The 11,505-nt window shown below is 38.7% G+C and overlaps 2 protein-coding genes across 3 annotated transcripts; one reads left to right on the forward strand and one right to left on the reverse strand.

Annotated features, from left to right (window-relative positions):
- Positions 1-494: 494 nt before the first annotated feature.
- On the reverse strand, positions 495-11,199 carry LOC134799700 (uncharacterized). Its single transcript, XM_063772136.1, has 4 exons — positions 11,107-11,199; positions 10,811-10,943; positions 2,027-2,180; positions 495-1,197 (listed from the first exon to the last, which is right to left on the reverse strand). The coding sequence occupies exons 1-4, from the start codon at positions 11,197-11,199 to the stop codon at positions 1,032-1,034; spliced, it is 546 nt and encodes a 181-aa protein (XP_063628206.1). The 3' UTR covers positions 495-1,031.
- Positions 2,641-9,622, forward strand: LOC134799602 (uncharacterized). Of its 2 annotated transcripts, XM_063772038.1 has the most exons (5): positions 2,641-2,802; positions 6,204-6,319; positions 7,674-7,777; positions 8,462-8,680; positions 8,857-9,622. In XM_063772038.1, exons 2-5 carry the CDS (start codon positions 6,229-6,231, stop codon positions 9,394-9,396), a joined length of 954 nt encoding a protein of 317 aa, XP_063628108.1. In that variant the 5' UTR covers positions 2,641-2,802; positions 6,204-6,228; the 3' UTR covers positions 9,397-9,622. The 2 variants fall into 2 exon arrangements, with proteins under 2 accessions (XP_063628108.1, XP_063628107.1); XM_063772037.1 differs by lacking the exons at positions 6,204-6,319; positions 7,674-7,777; positions 8,462-8,680; positions 8,857-9,622 and adding an exon at positions 2,986-5,099.
- Positions 11,200-11,505: the final 306 nt, after the last annotated feature.

The following is an 11,505-nucleotide window of genomic DNA, read 5'->3' on the forward strand; positions in this document are numbered from 1 at the left end:
TATATTTCCGTCACTTGCATTCAATAAAAATAAAAATAATTTTCAAAACACACCAAGTTTGGGCTCCTCCAGATACGAAACCGTTGAATTATTTTTTGCAAAATATACCTCAAGTAATACCCAATATCCTCATATCTAACCCCAAGAAATTAATTTCGAAAATATTTAGTTTGAGTATTTTTTTTTAATTTTTTATTTTTACAAATTGCGATCTATCAATCTATCAATGAAACGGCCTCCTAGCGTAGTCGATAGTGACCCTGCCTATGAAGCAGGAAGTCCCAGGTTCGAATCCTGGTAAGGGCATTTATTTGTGTGTTCATCATCATCATCACACAAATAAATGCCCATATACACATATATACAAGCCCTGGTAAGGGCATTTATTTGTGTGATGATGATGATGAACACACAAAAAATGCCCTTACCAGGATTCGAACCTGGGACCTCCTGCTTCATAGGCAGGGTCACTATCGACCAGCCTAGAAGGCCGTTTCATTGATAGATTGATCGATCACAATTTGTAATAATAAAAAATTTAAAAGAAATACTAAAACTAAATATATTCAAAATTAATTTCTTGGGGTTAGATATGAGGATATTGGGTATTACTTGAGGTATATTTTACAAAAAAATATTCAACGGTTTCGTATCTGGAGGAGCCCAAACTTGGTATGTTTTGAAAATTATTTTTATTTCAATTGAATGCAAGAGACGGAAATATAATAATGTGATATATTTTTAGAACCGGCTCAAAATGCCCTTTCATTTAATACCACACACGATAGGTTTCTGACCAATTTTTTTTATTTTTCCATACAACAAATAGATGACGTCATAACTCCTTTCCGTTTGTTTTTATTTTTTGGTGCTACGGGTCAAATTTATTCAAATGCCGATTTTCATACCTTTAACACCATTTGCAGCTGATTTTGGTCAACCGCTACTACTATTTAGCGTGTAGACGGATTCAAACGCTTTTAACGCGCGTTGAAAAAGCTCTGGTGTCAAATGGGGCCTCAGCCTATAATTTAACTAGTATTATTAGACAGTTGCATCAAATTCTTCATAAGCACGGGGTAGTGTTCTGCCGTGAGCGGGCAGGGAGAGTACACGGAGCAGTCCCGGCCTCGCCGGCCCGATGCGATGGCGTCTTCCACCGCCGTAGAGTTTACCAGGGTGGACACCAGCTGGTTACTGAAATATTTCAATAATTTAACTCATAGCAAAGAGAATAGATAGTATAGAGGGTTACTGTCATAGTAAATTTTGTGGTCACAGTAAGTCGACTAACGATTAAAACTAAAAATGAAAATGTATAAAAATATCAAAAAATGTATATGTATAATGGATAAATTATTATTTTTGTTTTATTATTTTTGTATGATTGTGACCCATGTTCTTTCACTGATATGTGTTAAAATTGTGAAATATCAATCGGTGTCGTTAAAACCCAGTTAACACCACATCTAGCCGAGCATAGGTCAAAGGCTTGGCGCCATCTATTCCGAGAATGACGTTTTCTTGATTTCCGAGGCACGGTTTTTCCTTAGACTTTAGATATGTCTTTGCTCATTCAGTGCTACTGGTATTTGTCCGTACAAAGTTTTAAAAACATCTTCTGATTAGGGTATGCTGAGGGCAGCTTCCTGATCCCGTACTGATTCTAATACGCCAAAACGGTCTTAGTACTTATTGGCGTGAAAAAAGAGCATGTGAAAAATTACGTTTGGTTTCGTATGAAATATACAAACATCTCTTTTCATTTGTGTTTCTAGGTTGGTCTCTTAGAAGGTTGGAATTGGCATCAACAAATAATAGTCAAAATAGACGATCTGGTTGCTGAATGTTTATTTTATCCAAGATCAGTAAGTGCCAATCATCGTTTATTTAAAAGTAATGGAAGGTACCTACTCCAAAAACCATTTTCGCGTTCCTCGGGAATGAGGGAAATCCCTCAGACAAACTGTTCCCAGAGTTGCAATGACTAAATGCTGGTGATAATAATGATGTTGTTAATGTTTACCTCATAACTCCAGTCCAGAACTTCGCCCCGTCTTCGTGGTCACGCTGGCCGGACCAGCAGGCAACCCTGAGCGCGCAACCCTGCACGCCGCCACTCAGCACGTTACTAGCAAAGTCCAGTACACCGTCGGCCCCGAATTGAGTGTGCTCCAATACTGTAATAGTGAACAATTTCCTACAATAGTTTAGAGCCCGCTGATTAAATTGTGCCAACTTTGGTCAATCTAATGTCTAACGAAAGCATATAGGTACTGGAGAACCAAGTTGAACGCGAACAAATGACAAATTAATACAATGTGTGGTTGTACGGTGACTTAGAGATGTACGACAGATTAGATTGATTAGAATGTCTGTATACAGCGGGTTTAATAGTCAATATTAGTGAAACGAGTTGACCGCCTAAGTATATCATAAGTAGATCTAAAATGTAATCGTAATGAAGGAGTAATTGTCATTTTAAATCTATGAAGTATAGGATGAGTATAGGACGCTCAGACAACGCTCCACTGCACTCAGTCAAATTCGAAAAATATTTTTAAGACAACGAACTACTTGCTAAATAATTGACAAGTTATAAATCAATGATATATAGTAGAAAAATAAAATAATCGTGACGGCCATGGTGTTCTTATTTCAAGTGACTGCACAGTCGTGCAGTGTCAAAAACATGGTTGAATAAATGTATCAAAATCTCGGGTTACAAAATAAAATTATCAGTATCCATAGTAATGAATACATTTACTAACTAAAACAAACACAAGAAGACGAATAACAGCCGTAAGTACTTTTAGATTAATAGCAATTATTTATCGAATTTGTTTACTGTTGGTCTTTACATTTTGATATTCTGAAATAAATTATCGTTACCTATTTTGTTTTTCGTGAATCAAGCTTATTCCCGAAATAAATACAAAAACGAACGTTTGAAGTGTATTTTTACAAATCGATTGAACTCGACAGGTCATGGAGCAATTGTACTTGATTGAGTTTATGATAGACCGAGTGGCGATATTTGTAACTGAAGACAACGAGTCGAAAAGCTCAGAAAACAAGCTCATAATTAAAATATCATTTGGCCCTAAGAACCAATTCATCGTTAAAGAACAGCAAATGGCCAAGAATCCATTAGTTGCAGATGACATTATTGAATGCGATGAGAACGGGCATAGAAAATGGTCCAGAATATTCAGAGTTGGCAAGTCGATCTTATTTCCTAGCTACCCCGATACCGTACTCAATATCCTGGAAAAGTTCCCACTTGAATTGGAAGTCTGGACCGATGATGAAGATGAAATAAAAGAGTTCGTTGGAATTGGCACAATGTACTGGGACAAGGAGTTTTACCATTTACTGAAGGACTCTGCTGAACCGTGTAAACTCCACCCACCTCTGAGTATCAAACAACGAACCAAACTCATGGATGAGTGTTGTTGCAAGCAAATCGGGGAAATTGACTTTATTCTTAGAATAAGTGCTCTGGGTGATTCGATCACCACAGAATTCCAACAACTGATGGAAGATCCTGAAAGCTTCGTATTTAGAACTAATAGAGCTCCTAGCATGTTCAAATGTAAACGTGTGGAGGGCGATGATTGTAACTTTACTATGATCGGGAGTCTCTACGAGACTACTACGTTAGAAGATCCAGATGTGATTAATAATGCCAAAAACAAAATTGAAGTGTGCACAGAATTGCAAAGTTGTGGCCAAAAAATTGTGGATCTTCGCTGTGAACATGAAAAGAAATCTAAGAAAAAGGAATATCCTATTGATAAAATCAAAATGGGAGACATTAGAGGTCCATGTGGTAATACTAATTGCGCGCTTGCTCATAAAGTAAAATGTTACATCAGGAATCTCGATACATATAAACAAAAAGCTGGTTCATTACCAACTAAAGATACTACAAATACAACGAAGAAGGTCTGCGGAGCTTGTGACTGTAAAGATGATCGCTTTCATCGCGAAGAGTGTCCTGAGCAGATTGTGGGCCAGAGAGTTGTGTGCCAGGCTTGCGGCGGTAAAGCTCTGCCTGGTCACACCTGTGAGGAACTAGAAAAGAAAATGGAAGACTGTATGGAACCGAATAACCCTAAAGATTCCGCCAAAAAGGACAAGAATGCCGCGGCAGTCGCCTACGTGCTAAGCGTACCGACGTTTAAAGAGGCAAATCAAAATATTGACTATGCTTACTATCAATATTTAAGCACTAAAGAAAACCAATCAATAACTGAGAAAAGAGGAGGCTGTTGCGGCTGTGGCTGCAGTAAAGGAGGTACTATACCTCCAAGAGAATATACTTACAGTTCATCAAGTGTTCCTAACATGCAATCATTAAATGGAAATAAGTGTCCACGCGCTATAGGATCCAATACTCAATTCGTGTACAATGTGACTGTAACTCCAGATAAACTTTGTCTGGACATTCCCGATGACAAAGATTGCAAGTGCAACCCACCAATACCCACTCCGTCGTGCAAAACTTTTGACTGCGCCTGTTTAACTGAGGCATTAAATATAGCTTCCAGGAAGAATCATAAAGCTTATTGTCCTCTGTACAAGCACAAAACTACTTGCCCTGTCACGAGGATGGTAGAGGACGAGGAAAAGGTTGAAGAAGACGTGGAGGTAGCAGAGCCGCTGCCATACGGCCTGCCTCCGATCAAACTTGGCCCTTGCCCGGTCATGGGCAGGCCATGCAGTGTTCCAGATGGTTTTGCAAGAATGTACAAAACTGCTGCGCAACCACCACTTCCCCCGAGTTACAGTGACGCTGGAAAAGTTTGTTGTTCCAAAGAATTTGAAAGAATTAAGGCCGCCATAAGGGAATACATGAAATATGAGAAAGAAAGAGACATGCGATGCGTAAATCAATTTAACGTGGACATTGAGAGAAGGTGTTGTGACAAGGAACAGATTCTTCTGTCACAGATGGGCAAAAGCTGCTGCGGCGCGCACAAGTTAGCTATACAGGAGAAGTATAAAAAAGAAGACAAAAAGTGAAAATAATAACCTTATTATTGACTATTTTATTTTGTAACCCGGTAACATCATCATTATAAATTTTGATACAATCTTGTCGTTTCTTTTCTATCATATTCAGCTTGATAGGTAGGTATAGGTACCTATGACTGACATTTGCACATCAACTCTTGGTTATTAGCCCGAAAGCTTGACATAATGAAGACATGACGAGAAAGAGGACTGAGGGCGAAGCGGGCGAGGGGGTGAATACTAAGTTTTAAAGTGGTAACACGTACACTATCGCACCGCACCGCGACCTTGGTGCATCGCACCTATAAGTGAGAGCGAGAAAGAGATATCTGTTTCTCGCTCTCACCTATGGGTGCGACGCACCAAGGTCGCGGTGCGGTGCGATAGTGTGTTACGGCCTTTACAACGGACGCCCCCCACCCGCTGCTCCTTCAGTCCCCTTACTCGTCATGCTTTCATTATTTCAAGCTTTCGGGCTTAGGTACCTACTTATTTCTCTATGATACCAACTGAGGCCCGTGACAATTTTATCGAAAGGGGAACTGGAGACCTATGCTCATGACTTCTCGGTCAAATTGTGGCTTCTCCTGATCAAAGAGCCGTGGCTGTGTTGCCACCCTATAGTTATATTACCGACTATTTTACACACACGCCAACGTCATTGGTAGAAGCTAGTAAATACATACCGTTGCATGAAGGTTACTTTAACAGTGTCAAACAATATACCGACAAAAATAATCTTTATGCTTTCAATTGAGGTATATGTTTGCAAGCTTGTAACAATGGTGTTGGCGTGTGCACGACATGTTTCAATAATAAATGGCGATTAAAAAGTGAAGGCGCTGAAAAGTGTGTAACCTAGTCGTAATGTTAGGTTCAGTTTGTGATCATGTAATGGCTCCTCTACACGATGGGCCGGCGCCGGCCACTCCAAGGGACGCATTTATGCGTTAGAGGGAGCAAGTGATATTGTTATCTCATTCTACCGCATGGCTGCGTCCCTTGGAGTGGCCGGCGCTGGCCCATCGTGTAGAGGAGCCGGCGGAGCGGTTATTACACAGACTCCCCACCCGAAAACCGCAGGAGTCTGACAACCGGCAGTCATTCTTATCAGATAAAGAATCTTTTTTTTCGATAACTCGTTAATAAATATCATAAATTTAAAATGTCTTTCGCGTCTTCAGAACCGCACATAATACATAAAGTAACATGGCAGAAGAGGAGGAAAATAACAACAATAAGAAGAAAGAAAAAAAGAATAAATCAAAATACAACTATACATTCGGAGATATTTACCCACGTAAGATATGTAGTTGTTAACATTGAGGAAAAATTAAACCGCGAACTACGTTCGACGTGTTGCCTCCCTTCACACTTATGTATGAATTTACAAGTGCGACAGAGAGGCAACACGTCGAACGGGGTTCGCGGTATGCCCTCTGCTAATTTTCATTTTATTTTTACCATAAACATAGCCCGATCTAATGGGGCCAATTTTGATTTGAGGTACCTAAATAGTGCGAGGGCAAATGAAAGAAGAGCTGACACTGTTAATTATGTATGTTTAGTTCGAGGAGGAGTCACATTTGTAATTATTATTTAGAAATTGCTTCATATAGATATCGGTAGCACTTGATCGATATTTTAGTATAGTATGAATTTTCTCAAATGATTTTTACGCCTGAGACCCTTGTTGTAAATAGCTATTGATTCATGCATTTTATTTTAGTCTTTACGTCTTTACTATTTTTACTTTTGTGTGTTTATCATGTTTTACTTGTGTTCGTATATTATGTTAATGAATTGCGTGGAATGTTATGTATCTAGTTTTGTAAGTCTAGGATCCATGTTCCTTTCATACGTGCTAATAATTAATGAGATTGGCAGAAATAAACGTAACTGACTCTGCATGATACACTCACTAGCTAAAGAAAGGTACCTAACGGCCGGGTATTTTCCTATATAAACCGGAGCCGTTTGTAGCTTATTCAGAGATATCAGAGACATCAAGAGAGCTTCACTCACACCAGCCTGAACACTCTCCAGTAAATAAATCAAATATATGTGTTTTCATTTCACACAACACATATACCGGTAAATGGAGGCATAGCGGACTTCGAGACAGCACAGCGGCCGGCGCGTTCCAGTTTGCCGAGTTTCTACGCTTCACCCAACGAACCCCTCATCACTAAAGTTACAGTCTACACTCCACAACCCTAATCTTTTAAATAAAGCTATCGTTTCTTTTGTGTGATCGGTCAGCTCCCGTTGGCAAAGCAACAATGTCGTTTAAAAAGCAACTTTATCGTGATAGTATTAAGGTTCAAATCTATGTAAGAGCTCATACGAGTTAACATGTTTTGGTAATGTAGGACGATCGACCACCTCAACGTAGGCGAACCCTCACATTAATACATAGATTTGAACCTTAATACAATCACGATACAGTTGGTTTTTAAAGGACATTGTTGCTTTGGCACGTAGCTAATACGGAAGCTAAACTGGTTGCATAAAAGAAACAATTGCCTTTGTTAAACGCTTAGGGTTTAGGCGTAAAAATCATTTGAGAAAATGCATACTATAATCACTAAGCACCACTGGTGCATTATATTAAGTATGGACAATCCTTAATAGGTTATTTATGTTTTACACAGCACGACATAAGGTATGCGATGGCGGGTGCCTTGGAAGACCGGGTATGCCAGTGCCCACAAAGATGGGCTGGCTGTGGAACGCGCCTGACGTACCTGGCCTTAAGGTAACACCTCTTGATTGACACTTTGGTATAGTTCGAAGATTCGTAGCAGGCCCCGAACTGCTAAATCCTTTGTCTATTAAGTAAAACCGCACGGGCTACTTACCTGCAAAAAAAGGGTCTTAATTATTCTAATTGGCACCAGAGCGCGGGCTAGTCCAACGCTCAAAAAACCAGTGTAGGTGCGCTCTCCGATAACGCGCCTTTGTTACTCATCTGGATGACACATTTAAGACTGGTTCGACTCGCCAGTACTCAGTAACCATAGAGAGTTACGCGACCCTTTTTTTACAGGTAGAGGCACGTGCGAATTTACTTAACAATAGACATAGGATTAGCGGCTCGGGGCCAGTTACAAATCGACAGACTATACCTACTTACTCGTTGTTAGATTTATAACATGCTAAGTCAGCTGAATAGATTTATACCTACCATTTCCAAAATCAAAATACTGAAGTACTTACTAGGATAGCAAACTTAATTTATAAAATACAAAATTCAAGAAAGATTTTTTAAATTCAACTAGAGTGCTCTACAGTTACGTCCGACCTAATGCAATCGCGGTTAGTTCGAACGAATATGCCGCGAATGCACTGGGTCTGGGCAAAAATAGATTTAAGTCGAATATATTAGCAATAACAACGAACCTATGTTGATTTAATAATAACTTTTTATTTGAAATTTTAGCCAGCGAAAGGATGGCAACCTGGTCGCATCGGTAAAAGCGTAGCCAAGCTCATGGTCTTCAAAACCACCCGGGCAGGAATGGATGGAAAGAAAGATAAGAAGAAAAAGAAGCGGAAACCTGGCCAATATGTCGGTGGAGGGGATTCAGAGCCTGATGAACCTTTGGAGCCAAAACCCACTCTAAAAGTGCAGCGGAAAGGGGACACTTTTACTATTCAGGTTAGTTTCAATTTTTTTAACTTCTACTATTAATGATTTACTTCTCACTATACACATAGGATAAATATCATGCGAGGCATCCAAATAATTTAGAACTATTAGCCCTGTAATTTTGATGTGATTAAAGGTTATTATTATACCTCAACAGGAAGTTATAAAATTGGTTTCCTCAACAGGTTAATCCATTGAAAGACCTAACAGAAATTGCTCCAAACGAGGACCCTTACGTAGATTGCGATCCGTTAGTTTTCAAAATCATCAAGAAACGCAGCCCTGAGGAGCAGGCCAAGGTTGAGGCGCGAAAAATGGTCAAACTAAAGAAACAGCGTGACGCGCAAATCCGAAAGGCCCTCTCCGAAGCAGTGGAAGACATCTGCAAATGTGCGTACATGGACGTCTACTGCAACGACTTAAGCGCGATAGACAAAGTCATAGACAGTTGTCCAGCATTTAAAGAACCCGAATGCATATGTCAAGAGGAGTCCCTTAGCTCCTTATCCAGCAATGCCACATGGGACATCGAATATACTCCGCCTTTTGGCTGCTTCGATTTAGCCCCGAGAAAGAGAAAACATTATGTCCATGTGGAAACACAGTACACGAAAGCCGATGCCGGGATCGTCGATCCTCCAAAATGTACGAAATGCTTGCCATGTCCAGCAAAAGCGAAGAAACCGCCTAGGAAACGGTGTTATTGTATGCAACGATGTCTTTAGCCTTTCTGCAGATGTCACGCGTCAGGCGCCATTAGTTGAGCATTATAAATTATAAATTTGAGTGACATTTACCATGAAAACGGGCCCGTTGGGTTTGTGTTTTTTTGTTTTGAATTCATATAGAGGTAAACTGTCCCGAAATAATTATGTCTTGTTCGTTTTGAGTATAAATTCTTGTATTGTCTGTGCAGGTTCCATATCGAATTCATTAAAAGTTAAATAGCTACTTTAAATACGTATTATTGTTAGAACATACTCATACCATACATTCGGCATATCTACTACTAACAGTAGTAGTAGTAAAGTAAGGTACAAAGTTGGTGTACTGCCATCTCGCCGAAATATTTTTCGCCTAATTTCACTTCCCAACCAACTTATTGCAGTACTTTTAGTTGGCAAACCAATGCTTAGCATATTATTATTTAGCATAATTTTTATTTGATCACAATTTTATTTAGCAAATGTTCATTTTACCTCGATTTATTTAGAACTTCACTAAGCAAATGTTTTATTATACCTAACTATTTATTGTTAAATAACGTTTGCCCAAATTGAAACTTCGTATACTTTTTATTTGATCATAGCATTTTTTTTATGACCCGTAATACGAAACTGCTCCCAGAGATAGGTAGGTTATGGTTATTTTTTTTATGACCCTAAAAACGAAACTGCTGCCTGATCTAGGTAGGTTATGGTAATTTTTTTATGACCCGTAAAACGAAACTGCTCCCAGAGATAGGTTGGTTAGGGTTATTTTTTTTATGATCCGTAAAACGAAACTGCTCCCAGAGATAGGTAGGTTAGGGTTATTTTTTTTATGACCCTTAAAACTAAACTGCTCCCAGAGATAGGTAGGTTATTCACAATATTAGACGAAAAATAATTTATGCCTATCAATACATTCGACATAACAATAAAAGACATTTTGAAACATGATCAACTAAATATTTTGCCATACAATAATATTGTAAATAAACATTTGCGACATGTTATATATTATGCGAAACATTGGTTTGCCATCTGATAGTTTTGCCAAATGATACTATGGGAAAAATAGTTTGGGAAGTGATAATTTTCGGCCACATATTAGTAAACCTACAAAGTTAGTGGATCTAATTTATTTTCAAATTATTCTGATGTAGCCTGTATGACACATTAACTATCCTAATCTAGTTACGTAACATACATATACAATACATATAACATACGATTGAAGCAATTACCGCTGTTCGACTTGTTCGAGTTCATTGTGGTAAGTACATATACATTAACAGATGTTCTACCTCATATATTCTAATTACTCTGGTAGGTACCTACTTATTCTTAGCATATCTCTTGAACGGTGGGTGATGTGATGAGCATAATCTCTTGAGCAGGAGTGTGGGGCAAAGGTACCTGCTAGGTACCTACTTACTCTTAGCGTATCTGTCGTATGGTGGTTGGTTCGCGTAGCTCTTGAACAGGAGTGGGAGCAGGAAAGTTGAGGCGATGACCACTCCACCCCCTAGCACGAGAGCTGGTAGGTTAATGTTCACTGTCGGTATACCCTGTAATCAAAAATAATAATTTTAGAGATTTTGATGAAAGTGTAGGGGCATTCGAGAAAAGCTTCAGGAACGCTATTTTTTAACACTTCTGATAAATCAATCAATTAAAACAATCAATATTTTATTATCATATTTTTATAAAACAAAATTAAATTTGACTCACGATAGATCCAAAAACGTGATCCATAGTAGGCTTCACTGGTATGGAAAGGAAGGGAATAGAAAAATCCAAGTCCACCTGTAAATCTTCATTCATCAGAGCGTTTTCCAAAAAAATATACATTTCATTCATGTCTTCAAAATATTGAAAATACGCCTCATAGGTACATGAAAAAATGTGTCCCAAAATTTTGTATGAAATAATATTTTTCCAGTGCGTCACGTTCATACAAATAAAAAAAATATTCATACAAAAATGTGACGATCTGGAAAGGAAATCTTGGGACACATTTTGTCATGTATGAGGCGTGAATGTACAAATAATTCTGAGTAAAATGAGCCCATGAAGTCAAAATATTTTGAAGACATGAATGAAATCTACATTTTTTTGGAAAACGCTCAT

The sequence above is a fragment of the Cydia splendana genome, chromosome 18 (genome assembly GCF_910591565.1).
Source record: "Cydia splendana chromosome 18, ilCydSple1.2, whole genome shotgun sequence".
NCBI classification, from domain to species: Eukaryota; Metazoa; Arthropoda; class Insecta; order Lepidoptera; family Tortricidae; genus Cydia; species Cydia splendana.